The sequence below is a fragment of the Lontra canadensis genome, unplaced genomic scaffold, assembly GCF_010015895.1.
Source record: "Lontra canadensis isolate GAN:19392208 unplaced genomic scaffold, GSC_riverotter_1.0 scaffold99, whole genome shotgun sequence".
Lineage (NCBI taxonomy): Eukaryota > Metazoa > Chordata > Mammalia > Carnivora > Mustelidae > Lontra > Lontra canadensis.
The window spans coordinates 7,295,617-7,322,879 of record NW_022631093.1 but is presented as its reverse complement, the minus strand read 5'-3'; the positions used below and the strand labels follow the sequence as shown (position 1 = coordinate 7,322,879).

At 41.0% G+C, this 27,263-nt stretch overlaps 1 protein-coding gene across 2 annotated transcripts in view; it reads right to left on the bottom strand.

Moving 5' to 3' along the window:
* KDM3B (lysine demethylase 3B) overlaps positions 1-26,007 on the bottom strand; it is a 68,896-nt gene extending 42,889 nt beyond the window's left edge. Inside the window, exons 1-5 of one of the 2 annotated variants that reach the window (XM_032837674.1) lie at positions 25,740-26,007; positions 8,635-8,802; positions 4,210-4,323; positions 2,866-2,971; positions 1,023-1,147 (exon numbers count right to left, since the gene is read on the bottom strand). In XM_032837674.1, the coding sequence (XP_032693565.1) occupies positions 1,023-1,147; positions 2,866-2,971; positions 4,210-4,323; positions 8,635-8,802; positions 25,740-25,928 (702 nt within the window). In that variant the 5' untranslated portion in view covers positions 25,929-26,007. The remainder of the gene's footprint in view (positions 1-1,022; positions 1,148-2,865; positions 2,972-4,209; positions 4,324-8,634; positions 8,803-25,739) is intronic. The other variant, XM_032837673.1, reaches the window with a different exon arrangement.
* Positions 26,008-27,263: the final 1,256 nt, after the last annotated feature.

Here is a 27,263-nt window from a genome sequence, read left to right as displayed (position 1 = left end):
ATGAGGGAACACAAGCAGGGGGAGTGGGAGAGGGAGAAGCAGGCTTCCCCCTGAGCAGGGAGCCCGATGCGGGGCTCAATTCCAGGACCCTGGGATCATGACCTAAGGCAAAGGCAGACACTTAACGACTAAGCCACCCAGGTCCCCCTATTTCTCACATTTTATTTTATTTTATTTTTTTAGAGATTTTATTTATTTATTTGACAGAGAGAGAGATCACAATTAGGCAGAGAGGCAGGCAGAGAGAGAGGGAAGCAGGCTCCCTGCTGAGCAGAGAGCCCGATGTGGGGCTCGATCCCAGGACCCTGAGATCATGACCTGAGCCGAAGGCAGAGGCTTAACCCACTGAGCCACCCAGGCGCCCCTATTTCTCACATTTTAAAATGAAGATTAATTAGTAATATTTTTGAAAACTCAATAAGGAATTAAGTAAAATTATTTACGCTTATACTACACATGACTGCTAAGGGCAAATCTGAAACAAATTCAAAGATAGCATAAATACATTTCTGTTTGCCTAAAAACACTCATCTGTTGTTTTTCCTAGACAATTCTCCAGGTAGCTATAGATGCTGTGCTTTATTTTTATTTACTTCATTAGAAACAATTCATTTTTTTTTTAGCATCACGGGAGTGGTGTAAGTATTACAGAAGCAAATCCTCACTGACTGAATTTTAAACTACTAACTAACCTTTATGGATATGATAAAATAAGGCCAATACCACTTCACATTTTTACGTTAATGTTTTACAGATTTCAAAGCACTTTCCAATATATTATCTCAGTTCCCAAAACAGTGCTGAAGTGGGGCTGGGGGAGTACCTAATTATCTCTTAATTTACAGATGAGAACAAAGAGGTTAAGAAAGTTGAACAGCCTTTCTCAAGGTCACACAGTCATTAAGTGAAAGAGCCAGAGATAGAATCTGAGTCTTCTAATACAAAGTCAAATGCTCCCTTCCTCTACACCACCCTCCGTAAGGGGATGGATGAATCTTAGAGGAAATGAATCAAAACCTCACCTCTGTTACAGAGACCTCCATAAGACGGGTGATGGAGTCCTGATGGCTTACAACACCATAGAGCCAACTTTCTTCCCCCTCTGGCTGGTATACTTTGACCCTGTGACCTTGGACACTGTAGGGACCTAAAGGAGAGATCAGTCAGTACTGAATATGTTTGGCTAAGCTATAGTTCATGATTGTTTCTAAAAGCATAAGGAAAACTATATGGTGTAAATATTTAGCATTTTCAGTTCTCTCTTATGGAGATGAATAAATGAACAATTTCAGATTTACCATACTCAGCAATTTAAAAACAAAAACACAGTTTTTCCCAGTGATCTTTGTAAATTCTGTTTTTTGGAGATTTCTTAGCATCTCCCAGATCTGATTTCACCTTATCTCAATCTTCCCATTGTAGAAGTAATATATAGGGAAGAGAAAGAAAACTTAGAAACAAAAACTACAGGTAGTAAGAAAATCTATCAGACATATCTGATCTGACATATACATATAAAAAATGGAAGGCCAGTAACTTGAGTATACTAGTTATGTTAAGCGACCATAGGAATAGATAATCATTTACACTCTGCTGACTTTCAGTAACAGTAGGTGGAGAGTTCAATTTATGAAGTTTTCAGGCTCTGCACTAATAATAGTCTGAACAAATATAGCACTTGTCTTCCTAGGAACACAGAGTTTTAAAAGCTATTACTTTATCAGCAGGTAATGTTATCCTGAAATTTCAGCTGGCCCTCCAAGAAGAACAGTTTCTCTTGAAGGACAGTTTCTCTTATCTCCGTATCTCATATATTTGAGACTATATAGCTAAATTATTACTGATTTTAAATTATTATTATCTCTCAGAACAATAATTAAGTTTCCTCAGTTTTTCTATATATACTCCCATACATGTCAACCTCTCATTCTGTCCACTCAACTTTCTTCTCTCTGCTGTCCATTTTTTCCTCACATTCTTCCTGCCTCCATATTTTTCCTTGATTATTTAACATCACTTTATCCTGATACTCTCCTTCCCCCGATAAACCAGTTTTCCTACCTTTACCCATTCAGATACAGTTTGACAAAAGAGAATCAAAGACCCTATTTCACTGAAAATCATGATTTTCAAGAGGCTCAGAAAGGAGTAGATATGCAACATGAAGGAAAGGATTGTCTATTCTTTATGTGGAATCTCGGGCAAAATCTGTATTTGAACTAGAAAAAGCTAATAATTCTTTTCTTTGCATTCTTTAAAAAATAACAAGTTGTTAAGGTGAATGAGTCTGTGGACACCTTCTTTTATGAACATACCTTGCAGTCTAAGTTGTTATTTGTGTTACAGTCTTTACTCCTTGAGAACCTCACAGACAATGAGCTCAATAATAGCAGAGATTCTCTAGCTCTAGTACCTTAACACTGTGTCTAGTACAAGGTTTGTCCTTTTTTTCTCCCCCAAGTAGGTTCCATGCCCAGCAAGGAGCCCAGTGCAGGACCTGAGCTCATGACCCAAGATCAAGACCTGAGCTGAGAACAAGAGTCAGATGCTTAACCAACTGAGCCACCCAGGCGCTCCCAAAGTTTGTCCTTCATAAATATTTTAAAAATGGGGGGAAAAAAACCACAACAGAACAAAACTCACAACAAAACTGAATGTCTTAATTTAACGAGGAAACAGTGGTCTGAGTGAGATCTTATTTTTCTAAACTGTTCTAGAAATCTAGCTAATTGGATACTCTTGACTCTCCTCACAAAAAGCAGCACAAATGTTTAGAGTTGCATGGTGTCTTCCCCATTCTATCACTTTCAACACTGATCACATACCTGATTCAGGATTCAGGGACAGAAGAATACCTGTTCTTACCTCGGCTGAATATCTCTTGCAGCTTCTGGTCACTAATCAAAGCATTAACTGTATCTCTCAGTGCAGCATGTTCCAAAAGAATCTGGTTTTGGCTATCTGTTCCCATCTGGTAAAGATAAAAGAAGAAAACAACCAAATATTAAAATGAATAGCAATAGTGTCTAACCAGATTAGAAAAATCATACCCTTGAGGAGCTCTATGCCAATAAGGCCAAAGAATGTTCTATAAAACCCTAGTCTCATGAGATGTTCTGCAAAAAATAATGAGGCTAGTATCAGTCAGGTTTAGGAAATATGATATACTCTATCTTTCTATACACAATAGTATATTAAAGGCTCTGAGAAGGCATGGAAGAAAAAACTTTGTTTTGGTCAGTGTTTCTCATACATATCTGACCACAAAATAACTTATTCCATGTAAATCTTTTGGCATATTTTGGTATTTATCCAACATTTACTGAGTGCCGACTCATAGAAGCACTAGTACTGCAAAGATGAATAAAGCAAGGGTGGCGAGAGGGAGTGAGGCCTGAAAAGTGAGGAATACATATCAACAAAGAAATCATCATCAATATTTCACACAATATAGTTAAGGAAAAACTGTCCTTGGCTGCTTCAATAAGACAGCAAAACTCTTAGAAGTCTCCTAATTTTTAATCTTCAGACAGTAAATCTTACAAGAAAGTAATAAATATTACCATCCATAAATTCTGAAACTCTAACTTGGATGCTAGTTTGTTTAAACTACTAACTTACCCCTTTCTTTGTAAATAGAGATAAACTTAAGCTCTTCAATATTTAATGCTACTTGGAATCAGCCCAAACTCCTAGCTTCTCTGCCAAAGACCCAAGTATCCTTAAGTTATACAAGCAGCCACCTCTGGGAAGCCACCTTTTGAGAAGACCCTTAGGATTGTGGTCTTATGTGGTTTCAGGGTAGGGTGAGGTATGTAGGAGAGGAAACAAGCCTCAAGCTAGTGAATAAACTTTCAAGGTAGCACAGAAACTTGGTACAGGGAGGGACGCCTGGGTAGCTCAGTTGGTTAAGCATCTGCCTTCAGTTCAGATCAGGATCCCAGGGTTTTGGGACTGAGTGCCACATTGGGTTCCCTGCTCAACATGGAGTCTGCTTCTCCCTCTGCCTGCAAGCGGCTCCCCCTGCCTGCGTTCTCTCTCTCTAGCAAATAAATAAATAAAATCTTAAAAAAAAAAAAAAAAGGCACAGGGAATTATCGGGAAGAAGTACTTCTTTCAGTGCTAAAACAAAAGGGGCAACATATTTATAATCAACAAAAAAACCAGCAAGGAGAAAAATAATGTAAGACTAGAGCAACTGGTAAGTACCTGAAACAGATGTAATCCATTAGCATCTGACAGGAAACGCAGCTCTCGATCCAGAAGGTATTCAACTGGAACCACAGAACCCAAACCAAGTTTATCTACTAGGGGAGTGAAAGTCTGTGAAAGAGAAAGGACAAGAAATGGATTAGAGCTTGCACAAGAAAATAGACAACAATTCAGCCACATATCTAACTTCAGAGAAAGTACCCAAAATTAATATATTTCACCCCCAGTAAATACAGATAAGCTAAAGCATAAGTCCTTAAAAACATTCCCAACACAGCATCTACCCCACAAATAATTAGAGGAAGCAAACTAGAAGCAGAAAATCAGCTCAATACTCTTACTTACAGCTAAAAAGGGCACAAAGAATGAGAAATTCCTCAATCCCTCTAGGGATCTGACTAATCTTGTCAGGCTTCAAGAGGGCTACATTACAGTAAATTCCCAGAATAAACACTTGCACCATTATTTTCTCTAGAACTCCTGAAATCTTAGTGAGACTTGTAAAATAATCACTGGTATAAATGTTCATGGGTAAATTCATATTGCTGTTTCATAAACAGCCTACAAAAGTCACCCAGGGGCCCATGTCCATTTGAGCTTCTTCTAAAAGTTCAATTGGAAATGGCCTTAAAAACGAAGAGACAGTATAGTAAATAATGATATGTATAATCGATACGTAAAATATATTTCTTTAGAATATTATGGACTCTGGTTAGCCATAGGAGAATTAGATTTTTCTAAAAAGTAAACATTTATGCCTTTACTTTACTAATAGGATATGAACAAATGGATACTCTCAGAATTAAACTTAACAGCACTATTTTTTTAAAAGATTTTATTTGGGCGCCTGGGTGGCTCAGTGGCTAAAGCCTCTGCCTTCAGCTCAGGTCATGATCTCAGGGTCCTGGGATCGAGTCCCGCATCAGGCTCTCTGCTCAGCAGGTAGCCTGCCTCCTCCTCCTGTCTCTCTCAGCCTGCCTCTCTGCCTACTTGTGATCTGTCTGTCAAACAAATAAACATTTTAATTATTCATTTGACAGAGAGAGAGAGATCACAAGTAGGCAGAGAGGCAGGCAGAGAGAGAGGGGGAAGCAGGCTCCCTGCTGAGCAGAGAGCCCCATGTGGGCCTCAATCCCAGGACCCTAAGATCATGACCTGAGCCGAAGGCAGAGGCTTAACCCACTGACCCACCGAGGCGCCCAACAGCACTATTTTGTCAGACTTCAGAAAAAAAAAATTACTCAGGGGGGGGAAAAAAAAAAAAAAAAAAAAAAAAAAACTAAGCACAAACAACAAAAGCAAAAATAAACAAGCAAAACCATAACAAACTAAATAACTTACACACAGCAAAAGAAATGACCAAAAAAATGAAAAAGCAATCTAAGGAATGGGAGAAATCATATATTAGGTAAAGCATTCATATCCAAAATATATAAGGAACTCATACAATTCAAAGGAAAAACATAAATAATCTAGTTTTTAAAATGGGGAAATCACCCAAATAGGCATTTTTCTTAAAAAAGTATACAAATAGCCAAAAGGTACATAAAAAGGGGCTGAATAGGGGCTCCTGCGAGGCTCAGTCAGTTCAGTGTCTGACTCTTGATTTCCACTCAAGTCATAATCGCAGGGTCCTGACATCAAGCACTGCATTGAGCATGAAACATGCTTGAGATTCTCTCTCTCCTTCTCCCTCTGTCCACCCCCCAACTTCCAGAGCACTCTCTCTCTCTAAAAAAGTGGGGAGGGGGACTGCCAATCACTAATCATTAGGGAAATGCAAATAAATACCACCAGGAGACCTCATTTCACACCTGTTAGAAGGGCTATCATCAAAGACAAAAAATAACAAAGGATGGCAAGGAGGTAGAGAAAAGGAAACCCCTGTACACAATCAAGGGGAATGTAAATTGGTGCAGTCACTGTGGAAAACAGCATGGAGGATCCTCCAAAAATTAAAAACAGAACTATCATATGATGCTGCAGTCATCATATACTTCTGGGTATATACCTGAAAAAATGAAATTTCAAAAGATTACCTGCACCCCCACATTCACTGCATCATTATTCACTAGAGCCAAGGCATGGAAATGACCTAAGCATCCAGTGACAGATGAACAGATAAGGAAAATGACATGGTGAGTGCACACATAGGAATACTATTCAGCCATAAAAAGGAGGAAAGCCCACCACTTACAACAATAGGGATGAAACTTCAGGAATTTCTCATTCTTTGTGAAATAAATCAGAATGACAAGATATGATTTCATTTACATGTGGAAGCTACCAAAAAAAAAAAAAAAAAAGGTACTCAGGGATATAGTGGAGACTGGTGATTCCCATGGGTCAGAGGGAATGTGAAATGGGTAAAGGTGGTGAAAGGGTACAAACTTCAGTTATAAATTCTGGGGTGCCTAATTTAAGGATAGTAACTAAAGTTAACAATAATGTATACCTGAAAGTTGTTAAGAAAGTAAATCTTAAAAGTTCTGACCACACATATACCAAATATTAACTATGTGAACCAGCGGATATATTAACTGACCTTACTGTGTGGCAATCATCTCACAATATATATGTTTATATATATGTATATCAAATTATCATGTTGTTCACAAACTTATATAATGTTTATGACAATTTTATCTAGCTGGGGGAAAATAATGAGTTCTTATGAAAAGAAAAGACTTTAAGGATTACATTGTTTCATAACCTTACTAGGAGAAGGCAATAAAGGTGAAAAAATTCTTTAGAGACAAAAGTATCAAATATTATCTAATATAGAAAGTTTCAGTGCTGGCACAAAATTAGACACAAAGATCAACTGAACAGAATAAAGAACCCAGAAATAAACCCATGCTTATAGCTCATATGATCAATTTATCTATGACAAAGGACATGAGAATACACAATAAGGAAAACACAGTCTCTTCAACAAATACTGTTCGGAAAACTGTACAGCTACATGCAAAAGAATAAAACTGGACCATTCCCTTATACCAATACAAAAATAAACTCAAAGTGGATTAAACACCTAAATGTTAAGACCTGAAACCATAAAAGAAAACATAGGCAGTAATTTCGTTGACACTGGCCATAGAAACATTCTTCTTGATATGTCTTCTCAGGAAAGGGAAAACAAAAGCAAAAAGAAACTACCAACACTACACCAAAATAAAAAGCCTTTGCACAGCAAAGGAAACCATAAACAAAATGACATGGCAACCTACTCTATGGGAGAAGGTATCTGCAGAATGATATATTACATAAGGGGTCAATATCCAAAATACATAACACCATAAAAATGCTCAAATAATCTAATTAAAAATGGGCAGAGGACCTGAACAGGCAATCTTCCAAAGAAGACATATAGATGCTCAATAGATACATGAGAAGATGCTCAACATCACTCCTCATCAGGGAAATGCAGATCAAACCACAATGAGATACCATCTCAGACCTGTCAGAATGGATAGTATCAAAAAGACCAGAAGTAACAGGTATTGCTGAGGATGTGGGAAAAAAGGAACCCTCCTGCCCTGTCAGTGGGAATGTAAACTGGTACAGCTACTGTAGGAAATAGTATGGAAGGTCCTCAAAAAATTAAAAATACAATCACCAGATGATCCATTAATTCCACTACTATGCATTTAACCAGAGAAAACATAAATACTAATTTGAAAAGATACAGGCACTCCTATGGTTCTTGCAGCGTCACTTACAATAGGCAAGATATAGAAGCAATCTAAATGTCCATCCACAGATAAATGATTAAGAACACACCCAGACATAAAATGGAGTATTATTCATCCATAAAAAAGAACGAGATCTTGTCATTTGCGACAGCATGAATGGACTCAGTGGGTATAATGCTAAGTGAAACAAGTCAAAGAAAAGCAAATACCATATGATTTCACACATATGTGGAATTTAAGAAACAAAATGAACAAACAAAGAAAAAAAGAGACAAAAAACCCAGACTCTTTAACTCTCTGAGCCACCCAGGCGCCCCAAACCCAGATTCTTTAATACAGAGAACAAATTGGTGGTTGCCAGAGGGGAGGGAGGTCGGGGCAGGGGTAAAATAAAGAGGATTCAGAGTATACTTACCATGAGTATGAGGAGTATGATGAGTACTGAGTAATATGCAGAAATGGTGAATCATTATATTATGCAGCTAAAACTAATATAAACACTGTATGTTAATTATACTTCAATAAAACAAAGTAAGTTTCAGAAGAGAAAGGAGAAAAGATCTCCCAGTTTTGCTTTAGTAACTTCAGAATAAAAGTATGTTAGGGATAAGCCTGGAGTTTTGGGAATTCTAAAGAGTTCAGCTATTGGATAAAAACCATAGTTACAGTTATAAATAAAATCTTAGGAGTAAAGCCCAAATATGTTCCAAGCCGGTAAGTCACTCACCAGGGCTGGCCACTGTGCGATTGAGACTCGAGTACCCTGGACAAGGACCGGGTCCTTCCGGGGTGCCCATACCAGAGATCCTTCCAGCAGAAGCACAATAACTTCTTCAGCATGAACTTTAACCCAGGAGTGTTGCTTCCAGTTACAGCCATCAAATTCCACAAAGATCTGCAAAAAGAGATGAAAAGTAGTTTGGAGGGCGCCTGGGTGGCTCAGTGGGTTAAGCCGCTGCCTTCGGCTCAGGTCATGATCTCGGGGTCCTGGGATCGAGTCCCGCATCGGGCTCTCTGCTCAGCGGGGAGCCTGCTTCTCTCTCTCTCTCTCTCTCTCTCTCTCTCTGCCTGCCTCTCTGTCTACTTGTGATATCTCTCTGTCGAATAAATAAATAAAATCTTTAAAAAAAAAAAAAAAAAGAAAAGTAGTTTGGAGGTCACATATGGAAAAATCCCACACTGTAATAATTAAACCGTGACTGGGAAAAATCTACTAAGTCGTCGGTTTTTTCAAAAATATTTATTTATTCATTTCTCTCTCTCTCTCTCTCTCTCTCTCACACACACACACACACACACACACACACAGAGACAGCAAGAGAGGGAACACAAGCAGGGGGAGTGGGAGAGGGAGAAGCAGGCTTCCCACTGAGCAGGGAGCCTGATTCAGGGCTCGATCCCAGGACCCTGAGATCATGACCTGAGCCAAAGGCAGACACTTAATGACTGAGCCACCCAGGCCCCCCTCTACTAAGTTGTTTTTAAGTTTGTTTGTTTTTTTTTAAAGATTTTATTATTTATTTGACAGAGAGTGATACAGCGAGAGAGGGAACACAAACAGGGGGAGTGGGGGAGGGAGAAGCAGGCTTCCTGCGGATCAGGGAGCCCAATGGGGGACTCAATCCCAGGACCCTGGGATCATGACCTGAGCCGAAGGCAGACGCTTAACCGAATGAGAAACCCAGGCGCCCCATTTTTAAGTTCTTTTAATGAATTTCAATAAAAAAAAATCTTATTTCGGGGCGCCTGGGTGGCTCAGTGGGTTAAAGCCTTTGCCTTCGGCTCAGGTCACGGTCCCAGGGTCCTGGAATCAAGCCCTGCATCGGGCTCTCTGCTCGGCGGGGAGCCTGCTTCCTCCTCTCTCTTTCTGCCTGCCTCTCTGCCTTCTTGTGATCTCTATCTGTCAAATAAATAAATAAAATCTTTAAAAAAAAAAATCTTATTTCACAGCAAGGAAGCTGCACTCAGCTACACTCTAAAAAGGTAGCAGAGTTAAAGAGGCACATCCACAGTTAACAATTTTTAGGCATGATCCTATTGAAATCTTAACTCTTGACTTCCAATTTACATCTGATGCACACCAGTTGGGGGCTTACTATGTATAAAGCACTGCACTAGGATCAGAAATAGAGAAATCTAGCACATTTCCTGGTCTCAAGGAGCTCATGGTCTAATAGGCTGGAGAAAAATTTTTTACACTTCTACTGAAAATGACTGTGAACTTCTTTGATAAATTTTTTTGAATAGGTGATATACGCACATGGTACAAAACTCAAAAGGATAAACAGTGGGGGGGGGGAAAGCTGCCCTCCCAGTTGTGTGTGTGAATTTTTAAAATTACCCCTGCCTGAAGTGATCTCATACCTGTTAGGAGAGGCATGTTATTATCAACAACAAGGCTTTGCTTCCACAAGAGACACTCCACTTTTTGACATATGGTTAAGCAGTGTAAGAAGTTTAGGAAAGTGATTAATATTAAATGAAACTACATTTTTCTAATAAATAGCATGCTTAGGTTTGGCTTTTCTATATAAATTGTGACTTCTAAGCATGTTTCACATGCAGCATATAGAGCAAGACCTATGCAAATAGGTATCAGTACTTAGAATAGATACACCCAGGACCTAAGATATAGCTGGTCACAGAAGGGCTAGAGTGTTCGTTCATTTTCACAGAGTTTTAGTTGCCTTTTGAGAAACACAAGCAATAAGATGGTAAAATATACATGAAAAAAATCAAGACCAAGAAAACTCCAACAGAAGTCACGTATAAAATGGAAAGTATAAAGTATACTTTCGTATAAAACGGAAAGTATAGTATAAAAGTATAAAGTATAAAACGGAAAACTTAAGCTGGCCCTAAGGATCTATACAGCTGTATGACTGAGTGATGTTTTTGGCTCTAAGCTTCTTAAAGGTCAGTTTGAAAATGGGAAGTCAGCTGCATAGGTCCCACCTTCTACATCTTTTTCTTTTTTGTTTTTAAAAAATTTTATTTATTTATTTGCCAGAGAGAGAGAGAGAGAGTGCACAAGCAGGCAGAGTGGCAGGCAGAGGTGGAGAGAGAATCAGGCTCCCTGCTGAGCAAACAGCTTGATGCGGGACTCCATCCCAGGTTGCTGGGATCATGACCTGAGCCGAAGGCAGCAGCTTAACTGACTGAGCCACCCAGGTGTCCCTCTTTTACTTCTTTAAATTAAACTCTACTCCCAACATGGGGCTTAAACCTACAACCTGGAGATCAAGAGTCACATGTTCTAACCACTGAGGCAGCCAAGCACCCTTCCCACTGTCTAAAAGGAAAACAAAGCAATTACTCAGGGAAGCAATGCTTTTCCAACCGTTTGGCACTGTAGGACATTTCTCACAAGAAGCTTCCTAAGGCAACAATGAGCGATGTAGGATAAAGCCAAAATCCATTTAGTAGTGACTCCCAACTAGGAACCATGAAGTTACCAAGATTTTAAGCACTAGGGGCACCAAGCATTTCCTATAGTGAGTACTGCACGTGTTCTATATGTATGTACTATTATTTTTTAAATATATGTTGATAAAGGCACCTGGGTGGCTCAGTTGGTTAAGCGTCTGCCTTCAGTTCAGGCCGTGATCTCAGGGTCATGGGACTGAGCCCCACAGCGGGCTCTCTGATCAACAGGGAGTCTGCTTCTCTCCCTCTGTGCTCTCCTCCCCCACGCAAATAAATAAAAAAAATCTTTTTAAAAATGATGATGATATGGGGCGCCTGGGTGGCTCAGTGGGTTAAAGCCTCTGCCTTCAGCTGGGGTTGTGATCTCAGGGTCCTGGGATCGAGCCCCACATCAAGCCCCGCATCGGGCTCTCAGCTCCACGGGGAGTCTGCTTCCTCCTCTCTCTCTCTCTCTGCCTGCTTCTCTGCCTACTTGTGATCTGTCAAATAAATAAATAAAATCTTTAAAAAAAAATGTTGATGATAGAATGAATAAAATTTGAATCTATTAAAACCGTTGCTGAATTCATATCAGCTTTTGTTGGTATACATGTTCTCATCCAGTCAATATATAAAATTATAGGTACAATTATATGAAATTTCAGAACACTTATACTTTAAAAGTGTGAAATCACTTCACAGTAGCCTAGCATTAGGCTTCATCTCTTCACAGGCAATGCATACTTGTGGATGTGGAATGCACTGCTGAAAAGTTATCCCAGAAATTAAATTCATTATATAAAGCTCTAGTTTATTATAATAAGTAAGCTCACTTCTACTTATACACACACACACACAAAGAGGAAACAAGGCTCAGAAAGCAGAAGAATGATTTTTTACAGAGAAAGAGAACACTGAATTGCAACGTATTTATCACTTATCTCACTCATATATACATATATTTCCAAGGGAATAAAACACAACTTCAAATAACTTGCAGACAACTGGAAAGAGATAATCAAATGTACACTTATGGGCAAACTCAGACACCAAGAAAGGTAGGTAGTAGCAGCATAATAAACAAAGGCTGGAGCTAACTTCTAGGAGGCTTGGATTTGAGCATTAGCCCCACTCTATGAACTGCAAAACTGGGCAAGTCACTCTTCCCTCCTCAAGCATTAGCTTCGTGCCTTGTGTTAAGACCCACCTGTCTTACTTCCCTCACACACAGGTTGTGAAATTTAAATAAAGTAATGGATTCAAAAGCACTTTGGTCAATTGCAAAGCACTACTTAGGCAATATAAAGAGAAATAAAGTAAAATAAAGTATGGGAGATGTTCAGAGGCAGGAGAGATCACCTAAGGGTCCTGAGGGACTTATATGGTCTGAGGCCAAAAAAAAAAAAAAAAAGTCCCAATCAAGTTCTAGGATGGCCAGGACTATACAAGCAGACTGTTGAGGAAGGCAATAGGAGATGAGGCTAAAAAACTAAAAGTCAAGGTGGAAGACCCGGAATACTGGGATAAAAAACTGGGGCTTCATCCAGCCGCCAATGAGAGGCATGAGGGTGTTTCTGCGTGTGTGTATGTGTGTGTGTGTGTGTGTGAGTGTGGGTGTGCATTCATGTACACAGTTGCCATTAAAAGGTTTCTAACTGAGGTCAAGATATGAACACAGCAGTTGGTTTTAAGGAAATTCACCTACCTACCAGTGGATATAGATGGACTGGAGTTGGGGGAAGATAACAGGGAGTGTTCTTCCATGACCCACAGTGGGAACAGTAAGACTAGGAAAAAAATGACTTGTGCTTATTAGAATCCATGAGTTATATCACCAAGCTTGATGACTGGCTGGATAAAAGGGTAAAGGAAAATGCAAAAATGACTTGGATTTTGAACAAGAGTGGTACCATTACATAACTGATGTCAGGAGGAGGAGATGGCTAAAAGACACACAAGATCTTGCATGACATGTAAAGAAGCATGAAGTATTAAATCCCCTGCTGTGTGTGACTGTGAGTGACACAGCCCTGTACTGGGCATCACTCAGAAAAACAGAAGCTGAGGCTCCATGCTGAGTGATGGCCAGGCACCACACTGCAGTTCTAATCTGCCAACCATATAAAGAGAAATCAACCCATAAGGCACAAAATATAGCAACTCACAAATACAAGAACAACGCTGAAAGAAGTCATTGTACTACAGCTGTAATAATTTTTACTCTTAGTACCAAAGAACTTCAACATTCATAAAGTTAAGATTCAGAAATCCTGTCATCACTTATCTGAAAACATCAGGGAAAAGTTCAGTTACTGGAAAGCCAGATCTCACTTAACTTAAGGGAAATTATCTCTCAATCCACCTGGGCAAAGGACACACATGGAATAAAGCATTTACTTTGAAAAGAACAGCAATGCTCTATGCTCTGGGATCAAGCTATATCTCACAGCTAACAATATGAATTTGTTCTAAGAGCAAAATGGGGGGGGTGGTGCTTAGGTGGGGCAGTCGGTTAAGCGTCCAATTCTTGGTTTGACCTCAGGTCCTGATCTCAGGGTCCTGAGGATGGAGCCCCCTGTAGTGAGATAGGGCTCTGTGGTCAGTGCAGAGTCCTCTTGGGATTTCCTCTCCTTCTGCCCCTCCCCACCGCTCGCTTCACTGCTCTCTCTCCAAAGTAAGTAAGTCTTTAGAAAAAGGAAAATAAAGAGCAATATGGAATGTAAACATATTCTCTGAACAGCGAGGCTTATTTTTGGCCCTAGCACTGTGCTTTACTTCCTACCTAGAGTAATGGAAGAAGTTAGAACATATAAAGTAAATAATCATTTCAGATCAAAGTACCTAGAATATGAACTCTTAAAATGGTAGTGGCTAGGCCACAGAACAGGGGGAAGAGATATAAACTAACAAAAATCAATGACTGTGGTTAGACTGAGTCAGAGATGACCAAGGCAGGTTGATCAACTGAACAGAACAAGACTAAGACAGTTTGAGTTGATTATTTAAAGTCTTTTAAAAATTTTTACTATTAGAAGTAGCAAACAGAACTACACATGCTACAGCTAAAACCCAAGGACTAGATATAAAATATTTCATTAGTTAAGGCAAGTTAGTGGTAACACTCTTGTTTTTATTTCAAAATTCCTTTTATGGTATCTAAGTGATTTACATTTATTTTAGTGACATTAAAATAAAAGAAATTCTTTAATAAAATCAATTAATTTTGGGGCACCAGGTGTATCAGTGGGTTGGGCCTTCGTCTTAGGTCATGATCTCAGGGTCCCAGGATGGAGCCCCGAATTAGGCTCTCTGCTCAGCAGGGAGCCTGCTCCACCTCCCCGACCCCCCCACACCCCCGCCCCCACCTGCCTCTCTGCCTGCTTGTGATCTCTGTCAAATAAATAAATAAAATCTTTAAAAAAAAATCAATTAATTTCTCCTAAGACTGGTAACATCAATAGTAGTAACCTGAGTAATACAAGCTTTCATGTTTATTGTTTAATCATCAATTTGGATTCTGTTTCTCCCTAAGGCCATTCTTCCTACAATTAATAAAATTTATTTACTTTCAACAGAAACAGAACACCTCTTATGTTAATGTATAGCATTTACTGGGGCCAAGAATACCAAGGTGAATAAAGCTAGCAATTGACAGGAGGGACTCATCTGTTAACTCAGATGAGTTAACAGAGAGGTACAGAAATGATTACAGAGGGGCGCCTGGGTGGCTCAGTCATTAAGCATCTGCCTTCCACTCGGGTAATGATTTTAGGGTCCTGGGATCGAGCCGCACATTGGGCTCTCTGCTCAGCAGGAACCCTGCTTCTCCCTCTCCCACTGCCCCTGTTTGTGTTCCCTCTCTACCTGTGTCTGTCAAACAAATAAATTATATCTTAAAAAGAAAAAAAAAACCCGAAATGATTATAGAGCAGGACACCTGGGTGGTTCAGTCTGTTAAGCCTCTGCGTTTGGCTCACATCATGATCCCAGGGTCCTGAGATAAAGTCCCACATCGGGGTCAACATGGAGCCTGCTTCTCCCTCTGCCCTTCCCCACCGCTCAGGCTCGCGCTCTCTCTTCCCTCTCTCTGACAAATAAATAAAACCTTAAATGAAAAAAAAAAAGAAATGATTACAGAGCTATGTAACAAGGGCAGTAACAAAGATCCGAACATGATACGTTAGGTCAGAAAAGGCATCTGCCTTGAGAAACTAGAACAGTTTCACAGAAGAGGTAGTAGTACCCAAGCTGGGTCTTAAAGGATAAGCATTTTGGCAGAGAAAGGAGAGAAGACTTTCAGCAGGTACAAAGGAAAAGAAACAAAAGTAGATTGAGTGCTCTAGGCAGCAGCCATAGGATTAGTAAACAAGCTGTAAGGACTCTGATTGGCATGTTAGTGCATGATGCATTGAAATCTGGTGGCAAAGGTGTCTTGTTTGGCCAGCAGAGTGGGATTTTTTTGTTGTTGTTGGTTTGTTTTTAATATGCATTGAACATCTTTAGGCAGTGTCTGCACTCCCCAGTTACCAATCTCCACTATACCCTCTGGTCTGTCACCTAGCTATTTTCATAAGCCTGCTACCCTGGACACATGTGGGTTTATGTTCCCAGAAATAGGCTTTGGGGGAGTCACTGATAGTTTAGGGGCACTGAGAAGACATCGTAAAATGCTTTATAAAGATAATGCCATTTGGGGGAAAAAACTTCTCAATGCTCAGTTTAAAATAGAAGATCAAAATAAGAATTACAAAGTATTTTATTATTAGATGAATGGCTAAACACACTTTACTCATACTGTGAAACAGCACTGAGAAGTTTTTAAAAAATGAGATACATCTAAAACACTAACAAGGAAAGATCTCCAAGATGTATTATATGCAAAAAAGCTGTTTGCAGGGGCATCTGAGTGACTCAGTGGAGTATCTGACTTCAGCGTGGGTAGTGGTCTCAGGGTCCTAGGATCAAGCCCTGCATCAGGCTCCCAGCTCAGCAGGGAGTCTGCTTATCCCTCTGCCCCTTCCATTGTTCTCTGTCAAATAAATAAATATCTTTAAAAAAAAAAAAAAGCTGGTTGCAGATTTGGGGGGGGGTGGCAGTGAGAGAAAAGAGAAGGATTGGGACAAAAGGGATAATAGTATTTTAGCCTTAATCAGTAAATGCTCCTTCTTCTTTAAAAAAAAAAAAAAAATTCATGTAATGCTAAAATAATACTTCTTTTGTTGTTCTTGTTTCAGATTTTATTTATTTATTTGACAGAGAGAGACAGTGAGAGAGGAAACACAAGCAGGGGGAATGGGAGAGGGTGAAGCAGGCTTCCCGTGGAGCAGGGAGCCCGGACGGACGCAGGGCTTGATCTCAGGACTCTGGGATCATGACCTGAGTAGGGCTTGATCCCAGGACTCTGGGATCATGACCAGAGCTGTAAGGCAGACGCTTAATGACTGAGCCACCCAGGCAACTCAATACTTTTTAAAAGGGAAAGAATTAACGTTGGGAACAGGGTGGAAGATTAATTACAGAGAGGAGAAACTAATGGCAGGGAGACCAATTACAAAGCCATGACAATGCAGGAAAGGGATGAAAAAGGCCTAACCCCATAAGGCTGTATGAAGGGAAAAGTTTATTTGAGAAGCCACAGAAATAGAAGTAACAGGATATGGTGATGACTGAGAGTAAGGGAATTGGAAGACTAACTCAACTCCCAAGGTCCCTAAATTTTCTTTTCCAATTTCCTACCTACATTTTGTTCAAAAAGGACAACAGGTCCAAAATGGAGTCACCTGTGCTAAGCCCAGGTCATCAAACCACAACAAAACCTCTCTAGAGAATGGAATCTTAAACCAGTAAATCTAGAATTACCTGGTCAGTACTAGTGAGTGAGGTAATCAGCCTGATAGATCCCTTCTGTCCCCCCTCAAGGAAAGTGGCCTTGTCTGAAACAATCAGCTCTTTGCTAGAATAACTTCTTTGTCCAACCTTCTTCTGCCTATAAAAGTCTTTCACTTTGCACAGCTCTCTGGAGTTCCTTTCTATTAGCCACAAGGGTTGCTGCCTGATTCAGTTATTGTCGAATAAAGCCAGTAAGATCTATAAAATCTACCAGTTGAATTTTGTTTTCTTAACAATTCTAAACAAAATGTAAAGTCTGCTTCAAATGATTTTACAGGGGCGCCTGGGTGGCTCAGTAGGTTAAGCCTCTGCCTTCTGCTCGGGCCCTGAACTCGGAGGGTCCTCCCTGATCTCAGGGTCCTCAGATGGGAGTTCCACATCATGCTCTCTGCTCAGCAGGGGGTCTGCCTACCCCCACCCCCCGCCTCTCTATTTGTGATCTCTCTCACTCTCTGTCAAAATAAATAAATAAAATCTTTTTAAAAAATGACTTTACAAAACTGTGGGATATCTCGACAGCCAAGGTGGGGAATGATGCATGTCTAGAAGACAGCAGTTTTCAGGGGCGCTTGGGTGGCTCAGTGGGTTAAAGCCTCTGCCTACGACTCAGGTCATGATCCCAGGGTCCTGGTATCGAGCCCCACATCGGGCTCTCTGCTCAGCGGGGAGCCTGCTCCCCCCCCCCCCCGCCTCTCTGCCTACTTGTGATGTCTGTCAAATAAATAAATAAAATCTTAAAAAAAAAAAAAAAGAAGACCGCAGTTTTCAAACAAAAAGCAATTTTCTCTATATGGTTCCTTTGATCATGAGATAGCTTCCTAACAATTAACCCTATTCACCACCTCAAACCTCCCCCTACTTTCTAACATCCACAATAAATTAGATGTTAAGTACTTGAGAACTGTAGGGATAATGAGAATAAAAACTCAAGCATATATACATATATAGTGTTTTTAGGGCCTGTGGAATCACAAAGATCTGGGTTTGCATCCCAACTTCCTCATTTCTTAGCTGTTGTAGCCCAGGGCAAGTCACTTTAGCCTCTTTGCGCCTCACTTCCTTTGCCTATAAATAGGGACAGTAAGTATCTCAAAGGATTGTTTGAGGATTAAATGAAATAAAAGCATAAAAGGCCTAGCTGACTTTGGGCTCCAGATCAACTTGCATTCCATAAGAAACTCACACTACTGGTCTGTTACAACTGATAAAAGAAAAAAACGTTATCTATCAAGAATCTTAAATATGTGCACACTCCGTGTCTCCCTAATAATACCTTCAGCAATAATCCTAGGAAATAACCCTAAACACAGGATAGGCTTTAGTCACAAAAATGCTCAAAACAGCATAATTGGTAAAGCCTAAAATCTGAAACAATTTCAATATTCAATGAAAGAGTAACAGTTAAATAAATTATCCAGCCAATAAAAATTATAAGAGTTTTCTTAGACAATTTTATTGTTTTCCTTTCAGTTATGAGAACAATACATGTTACCTTTGGAAAATAAATAAGGGCACAAAGAAAATTAAAATCACAATATACAAAAGTTTTCAGTAACACAGGAAAATTACTACATTAAGTAAAAAAGCAAAACACAAAATTGAAAATACAATATGAATTCGACTTTTAACAATTCTAAAAAAGAGGTTAGATGTCAAAACATAAACAGCAGTTTCTAATCAGTTGTGATGTACAGAGGCTACTTTTAAAAATTACCCTCAAAATAATTTCTTCATTTTTGTATCATAGGCATGCATTACCCGAGAATCACAAAAATAAAACATCTAATGCTTCTAATCTAACAAGTCAGATATAAGTCACGAAAACCAGGGGACAATGGACCTGGGACTGGAGTCCCAAGTTAAGATTCCAATAATCTCAAGACAAAAAAATTAGCACTGAGTCCCTATCAACAGAAATATGTAACACAAAAATTAAAAGTCAGTTATAAACACCTTATAAAAGGAAGCCACAGAGTAGAAATTCCATAATAAATCAGATGTGAAAGTTAATCTAATACCGGCTTCTAAATATTATTTTTAAGATATGATAGAGAAGGCCTCTTAAAATAATAACAGAAAAATGCATGTTCTATTCTTGATGGAACTTACAATTTAGTAGCGGAGATGAGCTATATATCTTGTTATCTATCTATAAGAAGAAAAACTGTGATTAATATTCCAAAGAGGCATATAACAAAGTACTAAAGGAGCAAAGAAAAAAAAAAATAGCATGCTGGGGATTCAGACAGGCTTTACAGAACTGGTAGAACCTGGAACAGACAGGCTTTTCTCTTCTCCTTATAGGATTTCAATGGTTAACATTAAAGCAAAGGGGAGGGGGTCCTGAGTGTCTCAGTGGGTTAAGGCCTCTGCCTTCCCCTCAGGTCATGATCCCAGGGTCCTGGGAGCCCTGCATTGGGCTCTCTGCTCAGCAGCGAGCCTGTTTCCCCCACTCTCTCTGCCTGCCTCTCTGCCTACTTGTGATTTCTGTCAAATAAATAAATAAAATCTTAAAAAAAAAAAAAGAAAGCAAGCAAGCAGTAGAAGGCAGGAAGTATTAAGTGCAAGATCACTGAATCAGGGATGCTTGCTATAAATATCCTTTTGGCAACACCCAATTTCCCCCATTCGATTCTTTGCACACCAAGGGTCCTTCCTATCTGTAATTTGGTCTCTTGAGTAGATCAGGAGGGGGCTCTGTGCAGATCTCTGGATAGGTGTATCTCCCACTGTAAATTAATAACCTTATATGACAATTTACGAATCAGTCTCCAGAGAATTTGGTTAGTGAGAAGCAGTTCCCTAGAGCCTGATTATCCCTGAACACACATACAAAAATGGAGTTTTTGCCCTTGCAAAACTGAGAGAGGTCATATTATATGAGTCACTACTGAACAATCAGGCAGGTTTTATCCATCTACAGAACAAGGGTAAAAGACACTTTGGCAGTTGGGGCAGTGGGGTAGGGGAGGGCTTAAAAACCACCAACATGTCAAAGGGAGTGGAAAAACGGAGATGCAGCAACAGGTGTTGTATCCCCCAGGCCTTGTGGAAGCAAAGCCTACAGGAATCAATTCCGGCTGTTGAGAAAATCCCTAAGAAAAGAAAAGGCCACGTTACTTACCCACCATTTAGGGGAAGGGAAGTGGGAAACCGAATCAGCCAGAACAACTTGGAAATAAGAAGTCAGCAAGTGAGTACTGAAGGAGGGAATGAGTCCTTGGCAGGTGGGGAATTAGTGAAGGAACTCTTAGAAATAAGTGGATAATTAAGAGGAAAGATCTAATTGTGTAGTAAAGGGAGAAGATGCTGGATGGACAAAATGACAAGTGTATGTGATCACTGATGAATATACTACACAGCTCTAAAATAAACAGAATGCAAACACAAAGTAAGAGACAACTGTTAACCATTATACACACAAGACAAAGTTAAAAAGAAAAGAACAATATGAAGCACCTGAGTGCCTGAAAAACTCAAGTATGGCTCAATGTCTCAAAAACAGATCTCCTCTAAGAGAATTAAGATGAAATGTGCGGTTAGAGGGGCTCACACTTAAACATTACACATTCATGTATACAATCTCACTTTTATTTAAAGTTCTCTAAACCTTACACTGATCCACAAAACCATATATTATTTACTTTAATAAACAGCGTTATCATGTATCATGCAGATTTTTACTGAATTTCTGAAATTATAAGAAAAGGACACTTAAGGATAATCATTAACATCCATAAACTCCCATTTCAATTAGGGTTGGGGTTCTAGGTTTGTGTGAACACAGGCTGAGACTGTGGACCAGAAATATGGTACTGTCCTGGACCTGATTATAATCATTACATTACCTACAAACAAAGTCGGGAGGTATTTTAAAGTGCACCTAACCTGAGACTAGGAGGAGGATGTAAAACAGTAAGGCAGATCCAGATAAGCTTTCATTCCTCTTGGAAGAGTCCCAGACAGAAGAAACATGGTACTAGTCTGGACACTGCTACAATTACTACATTATCTGGAATCAAAGGAAAGTAGTACTTTAGAGTCCACCTTTCCTCCAGATAAAGATGAAAGATTGAGGGATAAAGAAATAAGGCAGATATGCTTTCACTCCTCTTCCAAGTTCTGGATAGCTGTGATAGCTACGATCGACACATTCAAAACAAATCAGTGCTAATAAAGGCATCAATTAATTCTAAGAAACAGCAAGCAAAGGGCAGTTTACTTAATAAAATTGCTGCTGCCACCACTGGTCACTCAGTAGGAAGCCGGTTAGATCCCCCGCCTCACATGCCATTTGCAAAAATATTCCAGGTGGACCATAGATCTCAAGGTAAAAATAAAGAAAAACTGAACAACATTTATATAGGCTCAAGATAGGGGAGCTATCCCCAAGTAAGTAACCCAGAAGCCATTAAGAAAAGTCCAAGAGATCTGATAATATAAACATTTTGTTTTTCTATATGGCAAGACAACTCATCAAGTCAGAAGATGAAGAAGAGAAAACAACTGCAACACACTTGTGAAGTAAAGGGGTTCCTATCCTGAAAATGCACAGAACTTGTACAGAGTGGTAAGACACCTATTTTTTTTTTCAAATGGGCAAAAAAGATAGCCATAGAACTCATTAAAAAAACAAAACAAAACAAAAAAAAAAAACAGGGGCACCTGGGTGGCTCAGTGGGTTAAGCCACTGCCTTCGGCTCAGGTCATGATCTCAGGGTCCTGGGATCGAGTCCCGCATCGGGCTCTCTGCTCAGCTGGGAGCCTGCTTCCCTCTCTCTCTCTCTCTCTCTCTCTGCCTGCCTCTCTGCCTACTTGTGATCTCTCTCTGTCAAATAAATAAATAAAATCTTTATAAAAAAAAAACACAAACAGCCAATAAACATAGAAAAAGACTAGTAGTCATGAAATTGCTGTATTATTCTTCACCCATTGGAGTGCGAAAAATGACAAAGACTGATGATGGCAAAGGTAAAAGGGAAAGCAGCATTGCATGCACACAATGCTGGTGGGATTATGAAATGCTATCATCTTACTAGAAAATAACCTGGCATTACCTAATAAAATAAAAGATGCATATACTCCTATAGCTCCTAACCCACTCCTGAATCTCTAAACTACAGAAATAAAACCATAATTATACAAGATATATGCCCAAGTTTATTAACCACAGCATTATTTGTAATACCAAATTTTTTTTCAATATCTTGAACAGCATAAGGAGGAATAACAGAACAAATGATGGTACATCTATTCTATGAAATACAATGTAGTTACCTAAAAGGATGAGTAATATCTATAGGTATCGATGCCCACGGTATAATGTTGAATGGAAATAAAGACAGGGGCACCTGGCTGGCTCAGGTGGTAGAGCCTGCAATTCTTGACCTCGGGGTTAAGTTCTGAGCACATGTTGGGTATAGAGATTATTTAAAAATAAAATTAAAAACAACAACAACAAAACAAAAAACAAAAAAAACCAGAGTCCTTACTTTAAAAAGTAGGGGGCGGGGGGAAGCAGGCTGCAGATATCGTGAAGTGTGATACTATCTGATTAAAAAAAAAGCAACCTTTTGTATATAGATGAATGTTTCTGTATTTTTTGTACTACTGTTAAGTTGAGCAAAGCCTTCTTTTACAAGTGGAAGCCTGTTGAGAGCTAGATTGTTGGCTTTCCCTATGTATACTTTTCGTTGTTTGACATTTGACAAACCAGAAGTCTTGATTTTTCACACACACACACACACACACACACACACACGAAAAAAAAAGGAAAAGGAAAACCCATTTTTTTGTGTTTTATCTACCGTCCCTACTATATGAAGGTCCCAAGGTCTCTGCAACTCATGTGAACCAATTATGATTTAAAACACAAAGAGGACAGACTTAAGAGTCAGAAAATAAATGCATAAAAATCCATTAAACTAATCTTGCAACAAGACTATTTTTTTTAAACTAGCCTATTTAGAAACACAAATAAAGCTACTATTCCATGGAGGGCAGGGAGGCTTTTTCCCTCAGTAGTTACTTGTTAGCATAGCTTTGATGAAGATGGCCACTATAAAATCCTTATCAAGAAAACTCCCAATCAACAGGATCCTGACTTTTTGTTTTTCATATTTCATTTTAAGGTAGTACATGGCTTTGGTATTGTTTTCCAGAAAAGGGTTCCCTAAATGGAGAACGGGTACATTTTGAAACATTTCAGCATTAAAAAGTATTTAGAAAGAGGGTATTAATGGAGCCTAAAACTAAGAAGTGTTTTCAATCACTTCAAAAACTCATTCATCCAACCCTCAATTACTCATCCTTAACAGGGGGCGCCCTGCTATGCATTACTCAAAACCAAGCATGCCTGAAAACATCTTAAACTAACTGAATGAAAATCTGCCCAATCACAGACCAGCTGCTTGAAAACTCCACCCTTGAGTACAGGAAGAACACTTTTGATTGGAAGACGGTTGTGTTTACTACGGTGTGTGGTGCAAATTGGTAAGGCCCACATGTCTAGGGTCCAAAGGAAATCTCTTAATGAAAAAGAAGAACAAACGTCCAGTTCTCATCCTAGACTAGTCATTGTCATTAATAGAACCTCAACATAGCACCTGCAATTCTTGAGCAATTTTGCAAACTGGTGAAAAATTCTAAAGGCTCTGAGTTTTGTTGTGGTTGTTTTCTCATCTATGTCCCTTGATAAATACACAGGACAAGCTTGTTTATCCTCAAAACCCTAATCTGCCTTTGCTTCTATATGTATACAGTTCCATGCAAGACCTCAACAGTTCTAAGATAGGCTGGGCTTTAATTTCCAAGAATCACTGCAACTTTTTACTTGGTTTGAGAAACCAATTCAATGAGCCCAGTGGTAAAATTATTCAGTATTTAGCTTAGTAGGTGTCCAGCATTTCAGGGAGCTTCAAAAACCTCTGCCCTTAGGGAGCCCAGCAAAAAAACAAAGTGAATGGGTAGCCATTTCAGGTGCAGAGCTCATTAGCAATTCATCTGATGGTGGAAACAACTAGAATATAAAATTCCAACTGAAAAGATAGGGCTTGCTAGGCCATAGGTCAAAGTATGCATATAATGGTGGATCTTCATTATGTTTTGCAATTATGGGGGTGAATTATTGGCTCTCAGAGAGACACCTCTCCCCCACCTCAACCTAGAAAGCAGTCTTTTGAAGAAAGCACGGAGGAATTTAAATCCAAATCCCCTTCCTAATCATCATCCTCATTCCCTTATATTTCTGGTATCTTTTTACAAATTCGCCCCACTGAAGCCTCATAAATGTCCAAGCAGCCTTTTCTTATTTAGCATGGAAAAAGATCAAAGAATGTGAACTCAAGTAGCAGAAGCAAAGGCTAAGCCAGCCGCAAGCCAAACAACCCATAAAGCTTGATAAGGGGGAGAGGAAAAAGCCTAACACGACTAATCAATAAATAGAAAAATGGGTATGAGAAATCTACAATATTAATATCAAATCTCTGCAAATCATTCCAATTTATACCAAATACAGTATCTGCAGGAGCAAGTTCATCACGAAAATTTACCTTCTGCCTGCTGATGTATTACATTCCAAAAGAATCTCCCTATTTTAAGAGTATCTTAGAGAAGCTAGGGCCGCTACCAGAATGAGGAACTAAAGGGGCTTGCCAAAGCTCAAAGACAGTATTTTGCCGCCACATTAGCAAAAATAACACAACGCACCCAAATACTAGTTAAGTTCTATTTTACTTAACTTAATCACAAAATATACCAAGGCAAGTATTCAAAAGCGCCCAAGCTCCAACACAAAGTTTCAAAACAAAACCTCTCCCAGGGCCGAGCAGGGAGCAAAAAAGCACCACCTAGCAGCCCCATTCGGCTGCTAAGACACATCTCAAACTTATCAAAAACAGCCACAACTGCAGCTCCTGTCACCCAGAAGCTGAAAGAAAAAGGAGCCCGAAGAGAATCCCAAGAGCTGGCCTTTCTGGAGACCGCCAGGCCGAGCCCGGCTCAAACAAGGAGGAAGTAACTGCCAGATAAAAAAGCCCCCGAGCAGCTCCGACTGCAGCCTCTGTGCCTCCCACAATTGCCCACATTCCCGCCCCACTCGGGGCTCGGGGAGGAAGGGAACAGGGCGCAGGTTTCCAGGGAGGCTGGGAACTACAGGTCCGCGTATTTCAGGACGCAGCTACAGCACCAGTCGAACTCTGAGGGGCCCGGGCTCCCAGGGTTCGGGAGCCTGCTCCCAAGGCGTGTTTGGGGGGGGACGCTGAGAAAGGGGTCCCTCAGGAGGCGGGGCCTCCCGCGTGGAGGCGGCAGCTCCTGGCGCCCTGGCCGCCCCCCCGGGGGAAACCGGGGCGCGCACCCCGACGCGGAAGCCATGCCGGCCAGAGCAAGGGGTGCTGAGGGGCCGGTGGGGGGCGCTAAGGAGATCTGGGGGCGCGGAACTGGGTCACCCCCACCCCACCGCCCCCTCACAAAGGCCCCCGGGGAGGCCGCCCGCAGGCCCAGCAGCCCCGGCCTCAAGTGCCCGCCTCGGCCGCCACTCACCGCTAGGTCCTGGGGCACCGCCCCGCTCATGGCCCGCACCGTGCCGGCCCGCCAGGCCCGAGTGCGCAGCGCAGGCCCCGGATCTCCGCCCGCCGCCGCCGCGGGGACCGAGGCCGAGGCCGAGGCCGCGGTATCCGCGAACAGAAGCAGCAGCCGTTTGCCCACCGGGGAGGCCGCGGCGTCCGCCATCGCCAGGGCCGGCCAGACCCGCGCTCCCGCCGCCTCCCACCACCTCTGCCGCTGAGCGCCCGATCCGCCCGCAAGGCCTCCCTCCGCACCACCCGCGGCCGCAGCTCCCCCCCAACCCCCCCCAACAGCCACCACCAACCACCGGCGCCGCGCAGCGCCCCCCGTGGCCGGGAGCGGAGCCGCAGCCCGGGCCCCGCACAGCGCCCCCCGCGCTCCGGAGCGGGGCGGCAGCTCCGGGCCCCTCGCAGCGCTCCGCCCCAACCTCCCCGGGGCCTGCAGTGCCCCCTGCGGCAAGGAGGGGAATTGCAGTTTCGGCCGGGGTGGGAAAGTGGGCGGGTCCTTCAGTCTTCCATGGCACCATCCTGGTCCCAACATCCCTTCTGGGGGGGTACCATATGTGAGTAGGCTTTAGCTTAGCCGCCTTGGACACCAAAGACTTTTACTGGGGGCGGGGGGGGGGGTGGTTCAGGGGCAAGGCACCTAAGGTTGGTGTTTTGAGCCAAGCAGTTAGCAACCCGATACCTACTGATTTCCTATCCTGAAAATAGGCCCTACCATTCCTGTCAGTATCTCTTAGGAAACTTTCCCCATTGGTCCATGGGACACAATATCCTTCTTCTCACTGGCTCATAACATAGTACCATCCTATTCTATACTACCAGTACCTCATGGGTTCCTTTCCAACTGACCAATGACCTACATCCTGTGGAGGTTGTAATACCACTCTTCCCACCGGGTGAAGGCCCATGTGCTTCCAACATCTTGGTATTTTGACCTAAAGTCATGGAACTTTTTCCCTTTCCAAGTCTGCCAGTGTTATTTAATTACAAGTATTTCTCAGTTAAACTTTGAGGGGAACTGGAATGAGACCAGCAATAAAGAGATTCTCTTCTCTGCTTCAGTAGCACCTCATCTTACCACGGAAGTAGTGGGAGTGGGGGCAAGGAAAACCCCATCATTCCCATCTCAATTCATTTAATATAGGTATGGGAGATTGATAACTCCTGGCAGAAAAGGGACAGTAGAGAAGGGGAGATACTGAAATTTTGGCCCAGATGGTCTTGCATACCAGGCAATGGGAAACCTCAATCATTACCGTGGGTAGTATCAGATTAGCACAGGTTGCATAGTTTTATGGATGCAGAATGAGTATATATGGAAATAGATACAAACCAGAAAGACAAAGGGTCTAGAAACAATCCTTGTTATCCTAAAAGTGACCATTTCTTTCAATGATCTGCCCTACAGACAGAGTAGTAGCTGGTTCTTTCTCTAAGACTTATGTGCCTACACAGTTAACTCCTGTCCATACCTTTTCTTTACCCTTGACATACT